Raw genomic sequence first — 26,574 nt, 5'->3', positions numbered from 1 at the left:
CCAGGGTTTGATGTCTTGTTGTCGGCTGGAGCTCGGACAGGGATGAGGCGAGTCTCGGACAGAGCGTTACTTGGTTTATGACTGGCACCTCTTCACTTCTGGAGAGACGTCACTCACTCTGCAACCCCTCCCACATGCAGCGGCCACACACATAGACGAACAGCGCACCTGCAGCAGACACGCTACATTCACTCCTACAAAAGCCTATTTTAAGGTTTGGAACGCATAATTTCTTTTTCCATTCATTGTAATGGGAAAAATTGAATCAGATTTCTAACAAATCGCTTCTCGAACAGCCGTCTGGCAGGGATTGTGGTCGAGAACCGAGGTACCATTGTAGTACCACTATGGGTCACTTGCAGGTATACTACATAATAATATAAATATATAACATGAAGCAATTTCCCATTATATGAACACTCCTGAAATACATTCTCACACAATGCAATGAAAAATATATTTTTTGTTGCATTAGGGACACATCTGTTAATTTGTTTATGATGATGACCTGAAAACACCATGGTTGCTCAATACATACATGACAAGTGATCATTGTTAAAATTAGTTATAAAGTCCAATCACAGAAATCAATCAAACGTTTCTGGCATCAACATGACGCTGTCAACAAAGACCAGAGCCAATCAGGTTACCCGCTCCACTCGTTCTCTCTGCACGTCTTGGGAGCTGGGCAGTGGTAAGGCGAGCTCAGACGCCTCGGTTCCTGTCTGCAGGCGTCACTTCTGACACTGGCGTCCGTGGTTACGTCACGGCCGGTGGACACTTACCAGGTTGCATTGCGCCCCGGGCTGTCCTGCGCATGGTGCTGCGTCCGCCTCGGCCATTGGCTTTTCACAGTGTCATTCAAAACTGATCGTTTTACGTCAGGGCAAGGCTTTCTTTGGTTGGACAAGTTATCTGGATAAGCGCAGCGCCGAATCACGAATGTTTTGGCCACCATGTTGGATTTAGTGGCCACCTCTGTATCCCGGAGACCAACAGTTCATGCAGTGTTGGATTAGCCGTTGCGTGTCGGAGGTGGAGGCGTGCACCCAGTCGTGTCATCTCCTTCCTGCGTTGACAACAGTTTGCAGAGTCGCTGCTGCTGGAAGCCGGTTCGAAGACGTGGATTCTCATTAGCAACTCCGTGCTGTCAGTGAATGGATGTGCGCAGGGGGAGCAGGATCCGATTTTTTTTTACAATATGAACTTTGAGGAGTTTTCGATGTTCTTAAACCTGCTCATTTTTTTCTGAAGCTGTCAATGTGGGAGAAGAGTCGCCGTCGGTTTGACTGCAAGGATTTGCTTCCTCGTCAAGGCTTCGTGTATGTGTCTACTTGATGGAGGTGTGTGCGTTTCTGTGGACCGATGTCATGTGAGAACGAAGAGTGCGCGTATGCAGGGGCCTGCCATCCTGCTTGTGGCCGCTATCCTGCTAAGGCCAAGAGGATTCTGCTTCTCCATCTGGTCAGTCGCGCTGTGACGCCGAGAGATTATCACCTCGAAGCCATTTTCCCTCCCGGAGAATCAACTCTCAGGTCCCGACACAAATCTGACGACTCCAATTTCCTCTTTCATGACAAAATTAGAGCTCTGACAAGCATGCATATTCAATGGCAAGTTTTATTTGCATTGGCGACATACAGGACTGTATAGACTGAGTTTTCTTTTTTTTCTTTTTCTTTTTTTTTTCTTTTTAATGGACTTTCAATTGACTACAGATTCGGTTTGTGGCCACTGGTGGGCCCTGCATACATCTCTTCCTTCTTGTATTGCTTGTGAATGATCTCAGGTAGATTCTAGATTCTTGATGGCCTGATATCTATGGCACACTGAATTTAAACCAATGCTTAGAAAGTTAAGTCAGAACTTTCATTTTGTGGACTTTAAGTAGTTGATGATGAGCTGTAGTCACGATTGCTCACTGTAAGCACCTGAACCCCTTTGAATGGCTCTTTGTGGTCCATCGACTACAAATGGTCCCAAAATGATGGCTGCATACGGTGGTGGCTCATCGACCCCAGCTGCCCATCATCCCTATCACCACCATCAGCTCCAGCATCTCCCACCACCTCATATGCAGTACCACCATCACCATGTGGGCCAGCATCATTTGCAGCACCCAGGGTCTGCTGCTGGTGTGCACACTGTGCAACTGCATAATTCTACAGCTGCTGCTGCAGCAGTGATGCTAAACTCAGACCTGCAGGAGCCCTATTTCCCATCACCTGCTCCTGGACAAGCCCCAGGCCCAGCAGCAGCCACAGCACCTGCTCAGATCCAAGCTGCTGCTCCTGGCAAAGTTGACCACCACCACCAACAGCAGCACAATCAGCAACTCCAACCACAGCTGGACATCGAGCCTGACAGACCTATCGGCTATGGAGCATTTGGAGTGGTCTGGTAAGTGTCACCTGTGTTCACTGTTTTGCAAAGTCTTTCAAAAAAAAAAAAGGCTCAAACCCTCTTCAACTTATTATTGGCTGCTGTATTGAAAACACATTTGCACTGTTACTCTGCATTGTTTAGTATGCAGTCTCTCGCCATAACGCGTACCAACGGGTTTATCATTACTGTGAGTTAAACATGCTCATTACTTCACATTCATAACTGTTTTAAAAAGTTCAAAAAGCAGTGTCCATAATATGCATTAAAAGATTCCATGTTGGACGTGAAGCCCACATTAGTCACGTGACGCAGCGCTGCACATGTGAAAAAAATAATGGCTGCAGTCGGTGATGGTCCAAAACGGATCGAAAACGTAAAATAATGTCATATTTCATGAACTACACTACTGATGGTCACCATATTCATATCACTTAAAAAGGACCTCCCCATAGTATTAATACAGCAAGTAATTTCCTGTTTCAATATTTTTCATAATTAAGCTTATCATATTTTATATATATACATATTCTGTGATAACTCTGTAATTACGAGGCTGATGGTCACCATATTCATGTCGCCTTTAATGGACCTCCTCATACTGTTACTACAGCAATTTGTATGTCATATTTCTGTTGTCAATAATTTTCAGAAATATTTTCATCATATTTTCCATAAATATTTTATAATAGCGCTGTAATTACAGCACTGACATACACCATATTCATGTCACGTTTATAGGACCTCACCGTGGTATTGTTTCAACAATTAGTTTCTCTAATTTCTATTCCCAATATTTTTCATAAATATTTTCATTTATATTCTGTAATAGCTCTGTAATTACAGGACTGACAGCCACCATATTCTTGTCACTCCCCCATGGTGTTACTACAGTAAATAGTTTCTCACTTTTCTGTTCTCAATACTTTTCACAAATATTTTAATCAGATTTTGATTTATATTTTGTAATAGCTCTATAATTACAGGACTGACAGACACCATATTCATGTCACTGATAAAGGACCTCTCCAAGGTGTTACTACAGCAAGTAGTTTATCATATTTCTATTTCCAATATTTTTCAAAAATATTTTCATCTGATTTTCATTCATATTTTGTAATAGCTCTGTAATTACATGACTGGTGATGACCATATTCATTAAAGACCTCCCCATGGTGTTACTACAGCGAGTAGTACTGAAATTTCTGTTCTCAATATTTTTCACAGATGTATTCATCAGATTTTCCATGCATATTTTGTAACAGCTCTGAAAATACAGGGCTGATGGGCAACATATTCATGTTATTGTAAAAATCTTTGTAAAAATCATTTTTTTCTTAATTAGGTGAAATGGCCTCATATCAGAAACTGTGATAAGCTGACTGAATTAGTATGTATTTCCATAAATGAGTTAACGATTTCTGCTTCACTGAAACATCATAATTGTTATTATGATGATACTGAATATAAAATATAATGAATACATTTGTGAAAAATATTGAGGACAGAAATTTGAGCAACTACTCGCTGGAGAAACACCATGTAGAGGTCCTTTATAAGTGACATAAATGTGATGTCTGACAGACCTGTAATTACAGAGCTATTACAAAATATGTAGAAACGTCTGATGAATACATTTGTGACAAATATTGAGAACTGAAATTTGAGAAACTACTTGCTGTTATAATACTATTGGGAGGTACTTTATAAATGACATGACTATTGTGTCTGTCAGTCCTGTAATTACAGAGCTATTCCAAAATATGGATGGAAATATTTATGAAAAATATTGAGAACTAAAATTTGAGAAACTATTTGCTGTAGTAACACCATGGGAAGCTACTTTATAAGTGACATGAATATTTTGCCCATCAGCCTTGTAATTGCGGAGCTATTACAAAATATGAATAAAAATCTGATTAAAATATTTGTGAAAAATATTGAGAACAGAAATTTGAGAAACTATTTGCTGTAGTAACACCAAGGGGTTGCATGTATATGTTAACCATTAACATTGTTCTTCATATGTTTTAAAGACACTGATTTTCATGTCTGTCATTAGAGGACAGTCCCTTGAGGGCCTTCTTATTACCTGTCTGCACAGAGATCTGTGTAATTCATCCAGACAACACAACGGACGTTTACGCTTAAAATCCGACTGTAATTGATAGAGCATGTATCTGTGAGAGCTAAGATATGTGTTCTAAAATGTTGACGTTAATGATTTAATTAAACGGTCAATATCGAGCCAACTTAAAAAAGCTTAATTGTGTTGCTGTTGAAATGATAATCAGCATCGGTTTTGCACTATTGTTTTTTCCTGCTACTACTAAGTGTTCTGTAAAAGAGTGGATTTTTTGCACCACTAAAAGTATAGTGTCTGATCTAAATGATTACAATAAATATACCCATCAAAAGTTTCTATATTGTCATTCGTTCACTTCCACTCAAATTGCCATTGTGCCTTTAGGTCACTAAGTGGCGACTTTGTAATAGGATTGCACTTGAAGTGAGTTATGGCTTATAGATAGCCTTTATTACCTGACTATGTAGTTCAGCAGGCATAAGTAACGATAATGGGCCAGATTCCGTCCCAATGTTGCCTGTTCCCGCTCCAGCCAGATGGTCGTGACTGTTCTAAGATGATTATGTTTGAGGTCAGCTATAATATACAGTAGGGATGGGTGATTTTTATCTTACCCGATATATCGCCAAACACAATCTCCACAATGACAATTCTGCATCTCACGATAAATTTGATAAACACGTGACACACTCGCTGCATTGGACTTACACTCGTGGACCGCGACAGCCAGTGAGCCCTAATCGGGGACGCGGAAGAGGACGCCGCCGCCAATACCGAAGCGGAGGTCCGTCCAATATGCAACTATTTTCACCACGGTGTTTCCCCGAGGCGCCAACGCTGTGGGCAACCTGCATGTGTTGATATGAACCATCTAATAAAATGAACACCGATCCAGAGACTCAGAGTCGACCAATGTCCTTATCAAATGTTCCCTTTATTAAAAATAAGTTAAAACTAGGATTGTGAACCAAAGTTCAGCACACTCTCCACAGCTGTCAAACGGCGGTGTCAACTGTCAAACGCAGTGGAGCTGGAGAGTGCGGCGCCAGGCTTTTTGCAAGGAGGATGTCTGGGCGTCTGCCAAACATGAAAAAATTGACCCCCAAATCTTGACCGTTGCTTGGCCGCCAGATTACCATGGGATATGGTGGTATCTGACGGCCAAGCTACGGTCGAGAATCGTGCGTCCATTTTTTCATGTTTAGCAGACACCTAGACGCCCTCCTAGCTAAAAGCCTGCTGATCGCGAACACGGCACGACCTGGCATCAGTTAGGGACCATCAACAAATTCTAAAACGTTCAAATTATTTGTGAAATATTCAATAAGGCAAAGAAGAACAACCACTGTAGGAGAGAGAATTGTGAAAATGATTTTCATCACACAAGAGAAAGGACTGACAGTTTGTATTATGATTTTGAGAATAGAATATAAGTAAATGATCATGTATTGAGATAATTAAATTCAATAATTTTCATCATGAAAGAGTTTCAAGAGAGACTGTGTACAACGCATGGAATAGAATTAAAATGGATTTATCGTGGTAAATTACTACATTTATCGTTATAACTTTTTTGTCCATATCGCCCATCCCTAAAATACAGTTTAAAAAAGTTATTTTTGATAGTAACTAGTTACTTTGAAAGTAATGAGTAACTTGAAGAAACAAAGTGCTTTTGAATGAGGTAACTAGTAGCTGTAACTAAGTTACTAATTTAAAGTAACTTGCCCAACACTGCTCTCTACTAATAAACATAAAATGACCCTCACACACGCACGGACACACACACACGCACGCACACACACACACACACAAAACTGGTTCATGATTGATTGATCGAGTTCTTCACATGGTGAATTTCTTCTGAATGTGCCAGGAGAGATTTGGGGAAAAAGTCAAATAGAAATGTATAGAAATATGTATGAGATATTGGCAATGTCTTCAACCGTTTTTGCGCGGAACGACTTATACGATGAAGTTGGGTCACTACATGTTATGAATTGTTGTCTCGAACAGCTCTTTATTTGGTCACACGCCATGGGGGTGTGTTCGAGACGTAATTACATGAATGCCAATTGAAGCAGTTGTGGAGAGTTTGGTGGACATTGGTTCACGATCGCAGTTTTAAACTTTTGATACTGACATTGGACAAGTCTCTGGATATGTGTTTGTTTTATGAGGAGTGGAGTGGTCCTGATAGGTTTTCTAAGTTGGCCATCTGACTTGGTTCACATACACACCTGCAGGGGTCTCCTGCTGCGTTAGCCATAGTTTTTATTGTAATTACAACGACAATAATTCACATTATAATACTTCAATCTAAGAAATGTGTCTGTAGTGAATGTAAACAGTTAAGAGACATGAGATACATTGGGGACAGCAGACAGACGGCTCAATTTAACCCCTAAATAAAGCTGGAGGAGCAGTTTGTAGGATACGACCGGGTTCTACGACAGATGTGAAGCATTGAATTTCTTGTCACTTTTAACTATTGTATTTAAACATAAACAAATGATGTCATGACATCATTCAAACAAAAGGTTTCAACAGAGTCTGTAGTGTCTGACACATGGAATACAATGAAAATGGTTTTCTCATGATAATTATCATAGAATGAAAATGTGTTTGTCGTGATAACTATCAATAATGCCTAAATGTCATCATTCATCATGATATATTTTTTTGTCCACGTTGCCCATCCCTAATGTGAAAGTATCTGCAGTTGGACATGGGCATGAGTATAGTTTAAAGTGGCATGTAAAGGGGCATTAAATTGGATTTGCTGATGCCCCCAGAAACCCTGTATTCTCACTTGCCAAACTGGATGTCCGATCCTCCCCATTTTTAAGACTTAGAAGACCAGTGAACAGATTTACATTATGTAATATGGATTCATGCACTCATGCTACTGCATTCATGCAACCCCCTGTTTTGAAACAGCAATGTGAAAAAATGTAAAGCCTATTCCCCTTTTGTTTCATTATCATACAAAATGAACTTATTCTGATTAAATTTTATTCGTCTGATATTTTTGTTGCGTTTTTCTGCAGTTTGAACTTGCTGTGCGTATTGTGTATCTGCTTCTGAATTGTAGCGTGTTCTTCTGAACCAGCAGGGAGAGTGAAAGAAACACAAAGAGTAGCAACACAAAATATTCAATTTAAAATATTTGCATTTTTATGGTTGGTATGTCATTGTGACATCATTTGTAAGTACCTAGCAAGCTGAAAAGGTTTGGGCATTCTTGTCATCCCTGTCCCATGCTTTTGTGTAATGTTGGTTCATGTAGTGTTTTTAAGATTTAATACAGGCTTTTAGCTAGGATTTTGAAACTGGGCGTCCAAAGTCCGCCTCCAGCACATAACCATGCCCCAATCCATTCCCCTCTCGACATCAAATGACAACGACTGACTTAACAACTTTATTTGTAAAAATGAAACTGTTTCTATCTTACAAAATAATAATTGATAAATTAATAAACAACAAATTATCACTTGACTCAAATAATCGTTAACAGAGATAAACTCTGCTGTAGCTATTGCCACAACACTTTCAGATGCAGCGTTTCCTGGTCAGTTGTTTCACTTGGCTGATCCTGATTAATTAAAAGAAAATACATATTTTTATAACAATTCTTTCCCTTACTACAAGTGTCTACGGTTTTGATCTTCCTCTTTCATGTATTTATGCAAGACAAGCATATACTTATATGAGCTTTCACACATTTTTCTCAACATTCATTCATTCAAACAGTGTATGTATGTATATATATATATATATATATATATATATATATATATATATATATATATATATATATATATATATATATATATATATATATATATATATATTAGGGGTGGGATGTGATTAAAAAATAATCAAATTAATTACAGAATTTGTGATTAATTAATCTCAATTAACCGCAGTTTAATCGTATAACAATATTTACCACAAGAAGCCACATTTTTCAATTTGAATGAATGTGGTATATTACTGAATCAAATGATGCACCCATACATACAGGACCGGACTGGTGCGGGTTATCTACGAAAAGGATCTATTTTCCTTCTTTCGTGGGTGGATCTAATATTCGGTGCGCTCTATAGTCCGGAATATATATATTATCTTCATTTCCATCTCGTCAGCAGACTCAACTCACAAGATGCAGATAACCGTGAGGTTACACCGGTAAACTTACATGGTGACCGTGATGACCAAGCTTTGGCTGCAAAAGGGTTGACAATCTGTGAATTTATATCATTTTGTCATATTGAGCGAAATTACTGGGCGGAAACACCCTTTTCAAGGAAACCAGTGTGATGACACTATGAGTACAGCATTACACAGGCACTAATAATCTGACATTTTGGACACCCTGCTGAGCAAAACTGGGCGTCCAATTGTTCATGTTATGCCACTGCCCTCCTCGCTAAAAGCCTGGTAGTAATAATTAATGTGTACATTTCATGACAGCCGATATGTTGTGGCCTGGAATCATTTGCATACATTGATATCGGAATTCAAGTATTATTGCCGATAACAGTATCGGCAAAATGTCAAGATTGGACATCCTGAATATATATACAGTATATAATTCTGAAGCTGGTAAGGTCTGCCTCTTCTTCCAGGTCAGTGACAGACCCCAGGGATGGAAAGCGAGTAGCTCTCAAAAAAATGCCTAATGTCTTCCAAAACCTTGTTTCTTGCAAGAGGGTATTTAGAGAGTTGAAGATGCTCAGCTTCTTTAAACATGAAAATGTAAGTAATTTTCATTTTTCTACTTTTTGAGTTCTCATTTATGTGTTTTGGTATTAGTTCATCTGTTTTCTTTACAACTAACAACTACTGTTGCTTCACAGGTTCTTTCTGCTCTGGACATATTGCAACCTCCGCATATCGACTACTTTGAAGAAATGTATCCTTCAGCAATGCTTTTTTTCTGTTCATCAAATCAACACACAAAATGTTGTGTGTTGATTTGATGTATGGTTTCTATTCGTGATTTGTTTTAATCCCGAGGTCTCCTATTAGCTCCCCTATTTTCATGCCATCAACAATTCTGAATGTTTAAAACAGGGATAATCAAGCTGTTCCTCATAGAGTTGCGATGGGTGTAGGTTTTTGTTCCAACACCATACTGACAATTGACTACTTTCAGTCTTCAAACACGTGATTGCTGCAGCTGTGTGTGTCAGACTGAGTTGTTTTAATTTGTATATTGTTCTAAACGGTCCGGTATGAGATCAACCGCATGACACAATGGTTGTGCAACATCATGAATTATGGAAGTCTATGTGTGAAGAAGCACCATGGTCGCAAAATTGCATCACCTGCATTTAAAGAAATCACGATTTTGTTAACACAAAAAATACGTACAATATATTTTTGTTTATATTAAGCTATATTCAGCATGGTCTTGAAAACACACAGTAATTCTCTTGATTTACAACTTACAGCAATGAAGACAATATTGTGGCAAATATTCTCTGATGTTGAAATTTGTAATTGTAATTGTAATTGACGTAAAAAGATACCTAAAAAGATCAGACTTGTTGTGATTGCATGCCTCATTTCCCTACTTATTTGTTTTCATGACAATTAAATTAATGAATTTTCATTTAGTGTTGTTCCTCCTCCTCCCATAAATAAAGTTTAGGTGTAAATTGCACACTAGTCAATGGAACATTTTGTTTTAACTACTAAATCAGCTATGTTGTAACTGAACTGATGCAAAGTGACCTCCATAAAATCATCGTGTCACCACAGGCCCTGAGCTCAGATCACGCCAAAGTTTTTTTGTATCAGATTCTCAGAGGTAAGGATTTTTTTTTATTCTGAATGTATTTGGACATTTTAATACTGTATTCTTCCAACTTCAGGACTCAAATACCTTCATTCGGCTGGTATTTTACATCGAGACATCAAACCTGGCAACCTATTGGTCAACAGCAACTGTGTGCTAAAGGTAGGAGACCCTGAAACTCTTGACTGCAACAAAAGCAGCAATTCATAAACTCTAATCTAATAGCAGAAACAATACATTATTTATGTCCATTTGATCTGTATCTTCAGGTTAGGTTTGTTTAAGGCTGCAATGACTAGCGATGTAATGAACACTAACTAATTAGTCAAGCAGCATTATGTATTTTAGGTATTTTTGTTTTGGGCTGCGACACTGATAAGAGAGTGTAATAGCAAGCTGTTGTAAAACTACATCTGACATATATACAGCTTTTTTTCTATGTAAACCTAATTACATGCACTCACCATTTCTAAAAGAGTGATCGCCAAAATGTCTGTTTACATTTGTTTTGATTTTCAATTGACAGTGGACACAGATTTAGAGCAACAAACTAGTCTTCTTCAAGTGGATGATGTTTGATGTGTTGACACTGGTCTTATAGCTCTGTGCAGTTTAGTTGTGTGTCTGCATGGAATTGTGTAGAGACAGAAGATGTTGTGAAAGGGCAAGTGGGACTGGAGTCAATGTGACTCAAATCGATGTTTTGATGACTTGTGACAAAAAACAAATCCTGTGCCCAAACTGCTGGTGCATGGAATATCTTCTGGCACTGATATACTTCCATGCTGCTGCCTGCGAGAGAGAAGTGGTGGCCTGTAGGGCTGCAACGATTGGTTGACATCATCGATTACGCCGACAACAAAAATTAGTCGACGTCAAAATCTGTGTGTCGATGTTGCGGCTGGTGCAAACACACACAGGCCACAGGATGGACATTGAGAACTGGTTATTATTCAGAAGCAATAATAAGAAAATTTCACATTCGCAGTAACGGAGGAGTTTGAGCAGCTACTGGTCGTATTGTTCAAAAGTGTGGTTTTGTTTTGTTTGTGAGGATAACAGGTCTCAAGGATGAGCAAACCCATTCAACACCATGGTAGACTGATGAGAGTGTTCCGTGTTAGGTCTGTGACGCTGCACACCCTCAAGCTAACAGCTAGCATGTGGGTTAGCGCGGAGCTAACTTGTAAGAGGAGATTGATGTGTTTTTAATGACGTCACACACATCACATCTGTGCTACTAGACCAATAAAGGCCACAGTTTTAAAGAACTGGAGCTCTCAATCAACTGTTTTATGCTTCATACGTCACAGGGTTAGTACATGTTTCTGGATTGTGTCATTTATTTATATATATTTATTTAATAATGTCTTGTGTCTGAGTACGACAGTGAGATGATTTAAGCAACTTTAGGTTAAACAGAAATTCAAAATGGTCCAAACAAACTAATCGCGATTAGCTGACTGATCGAAAAAATAATGAATAGATTAGTCGACAACGAAAATAATCGTAAGTTGCAGCCCTTGTGTCCCCATATTTGTGCGCTGACAGGGCTTACTCTGCATTGTATCAGATGCATCTCTAGGCCCGTTTCTACATGTACCACAGCGGAACAAGCAGGGTGAACCCACTTGTCTGTCATCTCACAGTCAATCGTCTCGTGACGAGAAATCTTCATGGAAATAACGGCAGGGAAAAAATGACTTGATAGCCACATGCCAACAGATCCAGTGACTAGAGCAACTTCTGTATTTTCAGTTTTGATATAAATGCAAAATAATAGATAATAATAATAATAATAATAATAAATACAACATCGCCTGGCAGTCGGGGACAGTGCCTATGGATTGGCAGACCGGGGTGGTGATCCCCCTGTTTAAGAAGGGGGACCGGAGGGTGTGTTCCAACTACAGGGGCATCACACTCCTCAGCCTCCCTGGAAAGGTCTATTCCAGGGTACTAGAGAGGAGACTTCGGCCAATAGTCGAACTTCGGATTCAAGAGGAACAGTGTGGTTTTCGGCACGGTCGTGGAACACTGGATCAGCTCTATACCCTCCATCGGGTGCTCGAGGGTTCATGGGAGTTCGCCCAACCAGTCCACATGTGCTTTGTGGCCTCCGCCAGGCCTGCCCTTTGTCACCCGTTCTGTTCATTACTTTTATGGACAGAATTTCGAGGCGCAGCCAGGGGTCGGAGGGGATCCGGTTCGGGAACCACAGAATTTCATCTCTGCTATTTGCGGACGATGTTGTTCTGCTGGCCTCATCGGACCGGGACCTTCAGCATGCACTGGGGCGGTTTGCAGCAGAGTGTGAAGTGGCCGGGATGAGGATCACACCTCCTGAGGCTATGGTTCTCGACCGGAATAAGGTGGTTTGCTCTCTCCGGGTCGGTGGAGAGTTCTTGCCCCAAGTGGTGGAGTTTAAGTATCTCGGGATCTTGTTCTCGAGTGAGGGAAAAGGGGAGCGTGAGATTGATAGACGGGTTGGTGCAGCGGCAGCAGTGATGCGGTTGCTGTATCGGACCGTCGTGGTGAAGTGGTTGCTGAGTCACAAGACAAAGCTCTTGATTTACCGATCGATCTACATTCCCACCCTCACCTATGGTCACAAGCTTTGGGTAATGACCGAAAGGATGAGATCGCGAATACAAGTGACTGAGATGAGTTTCCTCCGCAGGGTGGCTGGGCGCACCCTTAGAGATAGGGTGAGGAGTTCGGTCATCCCGGAGGAGCTCGGGGTGGAACCGCCGCTCCTCCACATCGAGAGGAACCAGCTGAGGTGGCTCGGGCATCTGATCCCGATGCCCCCTGGACGCCTCCCTGGGGAGGTATTCTGGGCATGTCCTACCGGGAGGAGACCCCGGGGAAGACCCAGGACTCGCTGGAGAGATTATGTCTCCGGTCTGGCCTGGGAACGCCTCGGGATCCCCCGGGATGAGCTGGAGGAGGTTTGTGCGGATTGGGAAGTTTGGGCTTCCTTGCTCCGAATGCTGCCTCCGCGTTCCAACCCCGGATAAGCGGCAGAAGAAGGTGAAGGATAATAAATATTGAACATTATCCAGTCAGCTGAAACTCATTTGCTGTGCATGCATGTGCGTGTCGCACGGTCAACTCATTTTTAAATAGGCATTGTCATCGGCTACTGAAGTGCTGCTCCGTCATCAAGGACCCCAGGGACAGACAAACCAGGGGACCTACTTCTGAACAGGTAAGTTGTGCAGCTCCGATGTTAATATAATTGATTTTAGTGCTCCAGTACGGTTGTCCAACTCTGTATTTGTGTCGTGTAACTGTTTCAGTTTTGTCCAGTGCCAGTGAAGCGTCATGACTTTTTTGAGCTTTAGGTTGTACGCTTTTTAGGTTGGTCCTCACTTCTTCAACCCTCATTTTGAAGGTAAATAACTGTAAAAGAACAAGGTTATTATAATACAATTTTAGATTAAGATTAAGGTGAACCATTTGTTTTGGATGTTTAAGTAAAGAGTTGGAAGCTGGGGAAAGCGTTATGTCCTTGACATTCCTCATTAAGATAGAAAGTCTAATGCGTATGTGCAAATGTGTGTTTATTTATACTGTACATGGTCAAGTTCAGGGGTTCTTAACCTTTTTGTTCTCTGCGCCCACTTTTCCCAGAACAAATGGGCCCAGGGCCCATTCAAATAATAGAACTGATTCATTACTGTTAATTTCATTCGCGATCATTAACCATATTTAATCTACTTCCACATATACCAAAACCATGTGAAATGACATGAAACCATGTGATCATTGCAAAAATATTTGTCATAGAAAAGTCCAACCAGCACCAGAACCAGGTTAAGAACAAACGAAAAAAATACCCATGATGCAAACTGTTGAGAAAATTGGAAAAACTGAATTAAATTCTGAATAAAATAATAATAATAATAAAAAATGAAAGTATTGCGATCGAATATTGTAATTAATTTTCAAAACTGCTTCAACAGGTGCTTACATTAACAGTTTTTACTGTTGGAGGGGTTGGCATCACTTTCGTTATCTTTTTTTTACGAACTTCTCCAAAGTTGTTAACTATCACAGATTTGCAGCTGCCAGGTCAATACAGTGACACACTACTGACACAATATGTGGCTAATGTATTATAACTGAGCATCTTGTGGCCTTCGTGGCCCAAAGGTGTAAAACAAACAAAACTTTTCGCGGCCCTCTAGGAGGCACTCGCGGCCCAACCATGGGCCCCGGCCCTATGGTTAAGAATCACTGGTCTAGCTGAAGCACCTTTCTATAACTGATGCAAACTTTGTGTGGAGAGGGACAGGTCTTCCAGGTAGACAGGTCCTGACTACCTCAGGACATGTCTAGAACATTGGCCTGTGGTGTTTACACTGTGGATGTTTATGGCAAGGTACGCAGAACGTCAGGAGTTACACTGGTCTTTGTAGTTCAAGAGGAAGCTTCCCAGAGTTCCTAAGAGAAGAAGCAAGTGGATCTGAAGATCACACCGGGAATGACATGGTGAGAGGAGAAGCTGTGGAAGTACGAACTGCAAAGGAGAGGAATGAAGCTCAGTAGATGCAGAACAATAAACGTGTGTACACGAGAGATAATGAGGGAGAAGAAGAAGTGAAAAATTCAGGTTTTAGAGACCAGTCATAGTGAGTGATGGACAGATTCAAAGGGGTGAAGAGGAAAGTGCAGGCAGGTTGGACCAGGTGAGGACGGTTGATGCGGTGATCTGTGATGAAAAATAGCAGCAGTTCATCATTTTTAAATATTCACTCCTTACGATTTTTTTCCTCTTTATTTCACAGGTGGATGCAGTAATTGGTGAAACAGATCTTCGGTCCAAGAAAACCTCTGAGGTGATATCACATGTGGCTTCTGGAGAGATCTGCTGTTTGTCATCCCAGAGTGTAAAGAAGGGATTTTCTTCTATGGTCTTTTCTGATAAAATCATGAATTTCAGGAAATTCAGGAAAAATGGTATTGAGGGGCAGAAATGAGAACTTGTCCCTGCTCCTTTTCAACCTTTGAGAAACGTAAGTTTTAAGAAATACTGGCTGAATTGTAAGTAATAAGTAGTAAGTAATAATAAGTAGTAACAAGAATGAAACCATGTTATGTTGTGGTCTTACAATTTGTCCTGTAGGGCATTTACAATGTGTTAGACGAGATGGAGATGAACATTCATTCGTTTTTGATTAAATTTCATGAAAACAGACCAAGTTGTTGTTACTAGTAATTACTGCACGTCTTTCAGTTTTGTACATCAATAGTGTGCTCATGTATTTTGGTTTCAGTCTGAATAAAACACTTCAAGCTTCTCTGGATGTGTTATTGAGTGTAAAATTGGTCAGTTTCCTCAAGTGTTTGTCAACACGTTGCATCACACCACTGTTTCAAGACTGAATCCTGTTTCGGGGTCTTCATGTACGCGTCTGCAACGAGCCGACCTAATATCCACGACCTCCAGCTGTCCATCACACTGCAGCCGTCGGGATTCTACCCTGGTATAAGTGTGTTTTGTCTGCCGCTGAAGCCAGTCTGCCAGCTGATCTGGACCTGGACACCAGCATCACTGTCGTCCAAGCCACTTCCACTGCCACGTTACTTCTTGTCACTGCCCCTCCACTGTCTGTCAGGTATGGGTGTGGACTACAAAGTAGTCTTCACCTTCAAGGACGTCCATAAAAACACCGCTCTACCATCAACAAGGCATGCCCGACTGTATAAACCACATGCGTTGTGTTTCACAGCAGCCTGCAAACAAAAAAAGGGTCTATGTTAAGGAAAAAGTGTTTGAAGGACTACAAACATGGCGGCCATGCTGATGCCAGTTATGAAGGGTCTAGCTTGGGAGTAGTTTTTACATACTACCTCAAATTCTCTTCATTGAAAGGTAAACAAACATTAACAATATGAGTCGAACTCTGGAGCTTTCAGGACACATGGGAAAGATTCATGAGAGAATATTTAAAGTATTATGTATATGCATTTTTATTATTATTATTATACATGAAAGAGCAGACCTGTGTTGAAAGTGAAGCCCACAGCACAGTGGACTCTCAGAGCATCCTTGGTCACTTGGTCTCATGTCCAAAAACCCAAGTATTGACTAACTGTGGGCATTCAAAAGTGGACATTAATCGAGGTTCAAAGGTCACTCCTTCTGTCGGGGATTCACATTTGACCTACATACTTATAGAGGTCATTGAGCATGAAAAGACTTAGGATTATAAGGCAGAGAGATAGAGATGGGAACGACGTGCACCAGGTTAGGGTGATCACGGATAGAGCGGGGAATGTTTTGACTGATAACAGAAGTGTGTTGCTGAGATGGAAAGAGTACATTGATGAGCTGATGAATGAGGAAAATGAGAGAAAAGAAAGTGTAGAATGAGTGACCATCGTAGATCAGGACGTTAGTAAGGCTGAAGTGAGATGGACATTGAAGAGGATGAAGAGTGGAAAGGCAGTGTGTCCTGACGATATACCTGTGGAGGTGTGGAAGTGTTTAGGAGAGGTGGCAGTAGACTGTTTGGCTGCACCAAGGCTCAGCTCTGAGCCCCTGATCCGCTGTGACGACCCCTCAAGGGAGAAGCCGAAAGGAAAATAAGAAGTTCAGTGTTTCACTGTGTTGTGACTAAAACTTGTGTATCTGTCGTTGATCGGTGCAGAGTCATTTTAATTCAGTTGGGGCGGGCACTCAACATGACATGCTGCAGTTGCCTGAACACTTGCACAGCCGTCATGTAACTGCATAGTTTATTTCATGTGGTTTTCTACAGCATTTTAACAGTTAACCAAAAGACCAGCCTGCAGAGCAGGCAGTGCACAATGACTGAAACACAGCCTCTCCTGTGAGACAACTCTGAAACCAGTAAGTTTGCTTTATATAACAGTTTTAGGTTTTGCCCTGGATGATATCTGACAGACCATTTATTCCGAACTGGCTCACGCTAGAATGGATTACATCTAAAAGAGTTACATACATGGCTTACATGGGACGTAAGCCGGCAACCTTTAGTTAACTGACCACGATGTCACTTAAACTCATCAATGGATGCCCAAGTTTAGACGTACATCGACGTCAAAGTTAATCATTTCATACGACAAACCAACCCAACAAAGTTCTCTGGTGATGAGTGCTCTTTTTCCTGGTTTGAGTGCCTGCATGATGAAACCACACTCTTCCTTACACGCCCCTCAATATGTGCTTTCGGGCTGTAACACAACACAATTTAACGATGCGCCACCTTCATACGACACGGCAGCTGCACACAGCAGCAATGGGTCCTTTAAAGTAACACTTGTCATCCCATGTGCGCTCACGGCCACTCCCTGCACATCCTGCACGCTTGACATCGACATTGTGCTCAGCCCACGTCGTCTGATTGGTTAGGTCTGAGCCAAGTATCGCTGAGCTCAGGCTATAGCGTTGCGGCTTATCTCAAGTATGGAAAATGGCAAATTTTACGGAAAACAGCAAATTTAACAAAACATGTCACAGAGAAAAGAGGTAAGTTGCGAAATGTTTTTGAAAACAAAGTTACTTTTAACTGCACATGACTAAATCTGATGGTTTGCAATGTCAGCACGAAGATGTATAGAAACTCTGTTTAATTGGAGACACTTCGACTCGACATAGCAGAGATCCCTAATGTTGAAGTCCTTATGAACACCCTGTGTTGTTATGGTTGTTTTCAAGGTAATCTTTGTTTTGTTATTGGCTTTGGTACATATTTCACTCCATAGTGTATTGTTATGACAGGGAGAGTTGCAGAATGCAGCGTAGCGGTTAGTGTCCTTGCTGCAGAGTGCCCTGTCTAAGCAGGCACCCAGAAACAGTGAGGATTGTTGGCATTATTGTTTAAACATTATGTTTTATTAGCGTGCTAAATGCATTTCTTGATGAATTAACACAAAATTGTCATGCCATATCAGTATAATTTTTCTTAGAACTACAGGTGGAATATTATCACAATAATTACGATTAATGTTGTTCTTCTTTGCTGTCAAAGATCAAACAGGTTTGGAAAACAATACGCAACAACCCGACTGAAGCTCTGTAGCTCTTTGTCTGACGTTTAAATTTTAGGATTTATTATCAATCAATTAAAAAAAATAATTCTTGATTGAACTTCTCAACATGCTTTACTTTGCTTCTGATTGCTTTTGTATTTATTTACTTTTGTTGATCCTTAGCTATTTTTAAGAAAAGCAACTGTGAAAAGAAGATGCAGCTCTTTTCCCATAGAAAATGACAGTACAGCAGTCTTTTGCAGAACAGTTTTTCCATGTAAACACACCTATGACAAAAAGTAAATGCAAATGCTAAACTATACACATTGCACACAGGGTTTTCTTAAGCAGCAGGCTACTATGTTACAATTTATACAGTTGTCCAGAAAACATGATGTGACTTTCACCAAAATGACCGCATTGAAGGGGGCTTGGATGTTATACAAGGATGTTGGTAAGATTTTGAAGATTGATTTCCTCTTTGTTTTGTGTTTTTGATGGTTTTTTTTTCAATGGCACTATTTATTGTCTTCGAGTTGAGCATTACATGTAAATGATTCTCTTGTAGGAGGATCTAGTCAAAGAAAAATCTGTATTGTGCCACCAGACGCAGACACAGGTCCTTATCAGAAATTAGTTGCAGGTGGGAAGTTAATGCTGTACCAGTTCAAGGAAGACGGGACACTGCAACTCTTCCCCACTCCACACGGGAATTTGAAAAATATGCTAAGCCACTTGTGGCGCATGTTCAGTAAATATGCCTCTTCCGTTGTTGCAGAAGGGAGCAAGCAACTCTCAGATGACCCAAGAATTCAAAATGACAGATAAGTGAATTAAATATTTTTGTCCTCTGGCTAATTTGTCTGGTGTTCTGGAGTCCCTAGAAAGTCCTCTCATGCAGGGAAACGTTAGTCGTGTTGTTCACATTCTAACACGTTTTCCCCACGAATCTTGAATGTAAAGGGTTCCACAGATCTTCCTTCATGTTTGGATACTCTTGTCAGTAAGAAGAAAACTTCTTACAAACATAACTGTCACGAGTCAAGACGTGGAGCGGGACCCAAGTGCAGTGGTGAAAGTCACAGGAGGCAGGAGCGAGTCAAATAATTTTAATCATTAACAAAAAACATAACAGAAAGCGTCACCGACCCGGGAGAAACAAAGCCAAGTCTGAATGTCCAAAAACAGAGTCACCAAGCTGGCAGAAGTCCATAAACATGAATAAGAGTCCAACAGAAAGCGTCACCGAACCGAACCGAGACAAAAGCACAATGAACAGAGATAGTAAAACCACATAATAAACCAGGAAACAGAGGAAGGAACTAAACTCTAACTCAGGCACCAGGGTTTCAAAGAGTGTAGTCAAAAATGAGCAAACTAGAGCACAGACAGAGAACAAACAAGGAGAACCAATTTACCAAAGGGAACTAGAGGAGAGATCTGGCACACATTGCTGCAGTCCAGGTGCTCTTGTACTCAGGTCATCAGGGGTTGACTGGCTCCAGCCGTGTGCCACAGGAACAGGAAGAACGGCGGGAGAAAACAAAACAGGACTCAAGGGACCAAAATAAAAGCGGACTGATGACAATAACATTTGACTTCATTTTGAACCTCAAGCTTATTTCGATAATGCCTTTTGTTTATGTTTTTTTAATGTAAGTTGTTCATTGACAAAATTTGAATATTTCACACTTGGCACAATGCAGTGCCATTTCTCATGGCGACCTCCAAACCCAGACTTGTCCATCAGATTGACAGGTGGAAAAGCGTCATTCATCACTCCAGAGAATGCCTCCTCTGCTCTATATTCCAGTGGCGGCCTGCTTTACACCACTGCATCCGGTGCTTTGCATTGCACTTGGTGATGTATGGCTTGGTTGCATCTACTCAACCGTGGAAACCCATTCCATGAAGCTCTCTGCGTACTGTACTTGGGCTAATCTGTAGGCCACATGAAGTTTGGTGCTCTGTAGCAATTGACAGTGCAGAAATTCAGCGACCTTTTTGCATTTATGTGCCTCAGCATCCGCTGACCCCTCTCCGTCAGTTTACATGGCCTACCACTTGATGACTGAGTTGCATTTACAGTAGATGAGATACTGTATTTGCCATCAGTGCGTTATAGCTCCATATCTACTGGAGAACCACAAATCCATATCTAAAAAGGGCGTTGTGGACACTTAACTGATGGAACTCAAAAAAGAACTGACTCAATTAAATGCGGGAACTAAGCACTATTTATTGTTGTAATATCAATATTGCTTGTGTGTTTTTCAAAGATTGTGGGAGCTGACAATGAAAATCTGATGGAGTGCAAGGACGGGATTATATCATGAGGACACAGATTAAGAAACGAAAACATTGTGTGGTAGGACACTTCTTTGTGTAGGTTCGTCACTGAGGACCACATTTTAAAAACCTTTATTCATTTGAACTTTTTTTGTTGCAGCTCTGTAATTCTACACTCGACTGTGAGGTTACTCCCCATGCTCCAATAAATATCCTCTGGAATGAAACTGTATGACCTCCTCAGCTTGGTCCAACAAGAAAAAGATATCCGCAGATAGCTGTTTGTTCAGGGAACTTTTTGCAAGGCAAATAAAAAATAATGTCTATTAAAAGATTTGCTTTGATGAAATCCATTACTTTCTCCAATTTTTGAAAACTTAAGATGAATGCTGCTTTTCTTGTGTAGTCATTGTCACCAATCTTAAGTGAAAATGGTACAATGAGAGATGCAAGACAGGAACAGTTCAAAATAGTCATGTAATTTGACCATGAATGCTACGTCCGGTATGGTGCCGCCATACAGTAAACCAACAGAGCACTATTCTGCTTTTCCGTGCAAATGTACAAAAATAAAACAAACAAGTAAATCAATATTTAAGTTTATCATTGATGAGCACTGTTTTAAATGCATTAATAGTACAATAAACTCTCACGATCGGCCATCCATTTACTGTAAATGTTGGTCTTTCACATTAGAAGTAAAGTAGAAGTGAGTGTGTCATAGAAGTCCACTTGTAAGGTTTGTGGTGGCTATTTGAATATCTATAAAACAGTTGTGAAAAAATATATAACATAACAAATAATTTTATATGTTAAAATTATAACTATGTATAAACCATTTTATCGTGTATGACCATGTTTTCTTTAATTGACAGGGGTCACTGTTGCACTGATTATGCTTAAATACCCCTCAAACACTCACCTGTCTTAAAAAGAGCAGGCCAACGTTCCTTCAGTGGAGGTCCGGGCTAGTCCATTTTCAGGCAATATCCAGGCAATATCTGCTCCACTAGGATTCTGTTTTGTTATTTCATCGACAAGAAGCTTTCTCTCAGCATCGAGATCAGGGGTTCTTAACCTTTCTGATCTCTGCGCCCACCTTTTCCAGAACAAATGGGTTGGGGGCCCATTCATCCATCCTTCCACCTCTGACACACAACTCATATGTAAATGTTACGAACAGGATCTTGTATTGATGACGGCATGGTGTGTTATTTGACTGAACTCTGGAAGACCAGCACAACTGCCAACCCAAATGACCATATCTGCACTATATTCAACACCATGGACAAAAGCAGTGGATGCAACAAGTACAGCACTTTGATTGCCATTGTGCTGAAGCACCAAGCTTTGAGCATTTTCAGGAAATGACGTGACCATAGCTGTCCCATGTAACTGGAGAGTGAAACATCATTTTCTGGACGAAACCTGTAGTTGGGAAATGTTTGTTGGATTCATTCTCTATGTTCTGAGATTTTGCAATCCAGAAAATGGATTGACTAATCAGTGAAGCGTGAAGAAGTCACCAGCTCAACAATATCTTTGCGAACCATCAGTAGCTTCCACATTGGTCCCAGCGGATTAGCAATCTCAAAGTTATCTAAATATAGTCGGAGAGGATTCCTAAATTCAACATTCAAACATTATCTTTAAAATTAGAGCCGTCTTTAAATGAGTGGTAGCCTGCTGAGGAAACAACTATTTTCATGCACTGCCTTGTCCATGACATCTTGTTGCATCTTGTAACATAGCCTGCATCACTTTTTAGTATAGGAACCTAAACAACAGGATTACTGTCTTTATCAAGAAGATATTTAACAGGCATAACAACTGGAACTGCTTTTCAGTATGTCTTTATATTGACATACTTTGCTTGAGTTTCAAATGGTACCGTAAATGTAAGAGAAACTCTATATCAGTGCAAGGTTCTTTAAACGCACACAAGTTAAACACATTTGGGTTATTTGCTTTTAAGTTGATTGTTAGAGTGTGCCAAGTAAATAAATGCATTTTGAGTGCAATGGAAGCAATCCAAATTAACAATTAACAGGATTTTGATGAGTGAATCCCCCATATTCCAGGCCATACTGTATTTTTCAGCAATAAAAATACAATATTTACAAACCTATTGCATCTTACCAACAAGGTCCTCTGGTAACGGTGACACCTTTAGTGAACCTTTTACGAAGAATAACTGAGGACAAAGCACTCACAGCTCCAGGACATGTCTGGACTTTGTGACTACGTTTGTATTACTATACCTTTTCTTACGGTGTCAGTACCACTTTGAGCCATTACAAATACAAAGTGTTAACAACATTACTTACCTTAGTTTTCTTCAAAGAGAAGAAAATGATTTCTGTCAGGGAGAAGGCAAAACATACTGTGACCATAAGAAGTATGTGCATGTGTCCAACGTGAACAACTTCTCAGTCTGTAACGTTGCATGCAGGGCCTCTACTGGCGAGGCAGCGTCATCACTTCATTCTCATTCGGCTGCACTCAGGGCCAGGGCAGGATATTCTAGTGGCACATCTAAGAGAAAAGCCTGGATAATAGCAGCTCGTACTTGGATGTTGTTGTTGTTACTTGGTGTGTAGTCCAAATTGTGTGGGATTTCTGTGAACACTTGCTGTATTTTTTCCATAAGGCTCTCCAAAACATAGCATTGTGATTGTTAAGATCAGTTATTGGAACTCAAAAGAGTTTACAAATCAACAGATGTCAGTCACTCATGCTAATTTAACATTAAACTTTTTTTGCTTGTCCGTTTTTGAGAACGTTTTATTCATGTATGAAAATGTTGTATGTGTACATATAGAATGTATGAAACAATGTTCATCTTCTTTTCTTCATGCTATATAAATTACAGTCAGCAACTCTGATTTAAGGGTTTTGCACTACCCTACAGGGGTCGCCATCTGCCCACTTTTATCTGCAAATTGACATTCAAGAGGGACGTGAGTAATGTGGCATCAGTTAAGAACGGTTGCTATGAAGGTGCTACGTGGTGGTTTGAGTTTTGAGCCAGGGGAAACTCATCTATTGATGAAATAAACATGAAATCAGAGAGTAAAGACAAACGTAATTGCATTGTAGCCAAATGGAAAAGATCAGCTCTCTGCTTGAGCTCAGCTCTGACCTGACCAGTCATTGAGCGTGGGCTGTCTCTTCACTTCCGGCCCCTGAGTGCCAAAACTCAATTTGAAGGTGAGCATGCAGGAGGTATAGAAAATGACGGCGAGAATGCAGACTGTCCGCGGCTGTTCCGCATGTTTGCAGTGTGTGGGTGAGTGCGTGCGCGTAGTGAACGTATGCATAGTGGTCTTTTACGTGCTGGTGATGCACATCTACGTGCTCTGGATTTGATAATGTTTTTAAACTGTTCAATTGACCATTAAAGATCTCTGTCAACTGTTGATGGTTCAGGCTTCACTGGGCTACTGCATGTTCTTCATGAACCAAGCATGCCACATTCCGGTTTCAATGATTCTTTTTTGACTTTTTTGAACTGTAGATGAATGTTTCTTTACAATGGTATACAACCTGTTAATGGTATACAACCCAAAACTGACAATGTTTACATTCTAGTTTTGAGTCAGTAGAATCGTAAATGGAACTGTTAAACTCCAGAATGATACTCAAATTTATTGAAACTAAATTTCCTGTTACTCTTCCTTTATTCCCAATGAAAATAATGAGAATTGCTATGGAACAGAATCGTTGATCATTATTATAATTGAATTGGACTCTGTACCACTACCTCATGAGTTTGATATTATCCTCAACCCTTCACTGGAAGTGATGCAGTGCACATAAATGACACAATGGTTAGAGGGAAATTGGAGGGACAATGTATTCAGAAGTTGCTGTGGTGCTTCATGGACTCTGTCTGAAATATTGTTTAACTTTAAATTAATAAATAATGGTGAATGATGCCTTCCTAATGGTCACCCAACTTCAATTTCCCTACACACGACAGACCTTGACTAGCACTCTGGCAGTGGGGCAGAACCCACCACTTTTCACTTTCTTATAGTAATGCTTTTTCCGTATGACTAATTGGCCAAAGCCTAGGCCTCTATCAGTGAGTCACGCAGCTGAACATATTTGGTGCTGACCACAGAATTGTTTCTTAGCGGGTGGAGCCAATTTCCACGTAGAGGCAGCATTGAGACACGGCAAGAAGGAGTCTTCTAAAAGTTGCTAAAGAGCGTGGCAAGAAAACTGTGTCATGAAGCAGAGCTGACAAGGAGCCCTGAGCGTAGAGTATAGAATTTAGAGTAGACAAAAAGCAGCCTTTTAATCAGTTGGAAGAGGAGATTTTCAATGTTAAGGATTCGAGTTTCTCCTTCATCCACTCACATTTCAGCAACCTCCGCACTCTCCTTCAAGTTGCTCTGGCCCTGTTTGATGTGAAACAGTTGCATGTTTATGTCTATGAGAAAGTCACTTAAAAATAATTACGTTCAATTAAATACAGAATAGACTGGGATAATGAATGTTAAATATTTGTGTACAAACTCCCTCAAACAAGAATGAAATGATTCCAAGGGATTCTAAACTGTATGGCAACCTTAACATATATCATTTTTTTCAAGCTGTGTTTGGCATTTGGCCAAGTAGATGGCTTGGGTCCAGGTTGATGACCCTCGTCCGTGCAAGGGCAATATAATCTTTGATTATATACCCATGAAGATCATGAATCGCTTCAACCAACAAGCCGTTTGTTATGGGGAGTTGAGTGTTGTCTCAGACCTCTCAGAGATGTTGTGATCCTCCAGCAACTCTAGTTTTTCCTCTAGTTTGCTGACCAAGCCCAAACGTCTGTGACAATTTGCAACTCAAACTCCACTCTGTCTCCTCAACTCAAACTTGACCGACCTTTAATTGCTCAATGGCATGACTGAATAGTGGGACATTTATTTAGATTTTGTTTTTATTTATTTTTTTTTCTGATTGTTGGATATGATCAGGTGTCATAGCTGTGTAGCACTGTGTTGTCCGGACAGCGGGTTCCACAATCCTCAGGGCCTATTGTCAAGAGCAGGAAGAGAACAGACGTAGCGGGATGCAAGCTTTGGTTTATTCCAAATCAGCATCAACATAACAGCATCACTTAACATCAATTTGTTCAAAGTACAGACACATTAAATAGAGGAGACTGGATCGAGGGCATTCCTCGTATCCGATACACTATATCACACACACATGGCCATATTTTGTATTATAGGCTGTTCGATTACTGGAGATGTTATGCGTTTTTCCCTTAATCCGAAATCATCATGACCTGGCCTTTTGCTGGACAAAACAGATATTATTGTCACCATCAGATATCAACAATCTTAAACTTGTCTGAACATTCTGTTTATGCATGGTGGTTCTTTTCCTTAAATTTGACCAAATACTGTGTCAGCAGGTCTTTATACAACATTCCATTGGTGCTGGAAAACAAGTGTCCCTGAGGAGACGTATCAGATTATTCTCCAGCACACTGTGCCTCAAACAACCAAGTTCTGATTAACCATGTCTTCCAGATTTGTGACTTTGGTCTTGCTCGGGTGGAGGAGTCGGATCAGTCACGGCACATGACTCAGGAGGTGGTGACACAATATTACAGAGCCCCCGAGATCCTGATGGGAAGCCGCCATTACACGAATTCGATTGATATCTGGTCTGTGGGCTGCATTTTTGCCGAACTACTTGGTCGACGTATCCTTTTCCAAGCCCAGAGTCCCATCCAGCAGGTAAACAAAATCTTTTGTGTGCTTTGGCCATATTAGATAGATTTCTGTCAGCTATAAATACACTGTTGTAAATTGCTGTACTACATTTGTAATGCTGGTGACACATTTTGACTTCTAATATTACAGTATAATCATGCAATATGATTAAATAAGTGTGTCTCTGCAGTTATAAGTCAAGCAGACTTGTTTTCTCTCCAAATGCTGTCTTTAAAAAGAGTTCTGTGAAGCAGTGGCTGGAAAACAGCGGGCCATGTCATGTC

General features: G+C 40.6%; 1 protein-coding gene across 8 annotated transcripts in view; it reads left to right on the top strand.

The window, feature by feature from the left end:
- Window positions 1-920: 920 nt before the first annotated feature.
- Window positions 921-26,574, top strand: part of nlk2 (nemo-like kinase, type 2) — a 47,523-nt gene continuing 21,869 nt past the window's right edge. For 4 of the 8 annotated variants that reach the window (XM_053873444.1, XM_053873442.1, XM_053873441.1 and 1 more), the window contains exons 1-6: window positions 922-2,400; window positions 9,100-9,229; window positions 9,331-9,386; window positions 10,180-10,286; window positions 10,351-10,436; window positions 26,105-26,314. In XM_053873444.1, the coding sequence (XP_053729419.1) occupies window positions 1,946-2,400; window positions 9,100-9,229; window positions 9,331-9,386; window positions 10,180-10,286; window positions 10,351-10,436; window positions 26,105-26,314 (1,044 nt within the window). In that variant the 5' untranslated portion in view covers window positions 922-1,945. Of the gene's footprint in view, window positions 2,401-9,099; window positions 9,230-9,330; window positions 9,387-10,179; window positions 10,287-10,350; window positions 10,437-26,104; window positions 26,315-26,574 lie in introns of all 8 variants that reach the window. The other 4 variants (XM_053873440.1, XM_053873437.1, XM_053873438.1 and 1 more) reach the window with 3 other exon arrangements.

The sequence above is a fragment of the Synchiropus splendidus genome, chromosome 8 (assembly GCF_027744825.2).
Source record: "Synchiropus splendidus isolate RoL2022-P1 chromosome 8, RoL_Sspl_1.0, whole genome shotgun sequence".
Classification (NCBI taxonomy): Eukaryota; Metazoa; Chordata; class Actinopteri; order Syngnathiformes; family Callionymidae; genus Synchiropus; species Synchiropus splendidus.
The sequence above is the reverse complement of the archived record's forward strand: the minus strand, read 5'-3'. Positions and strand labels throughout refer to the sequence as shown.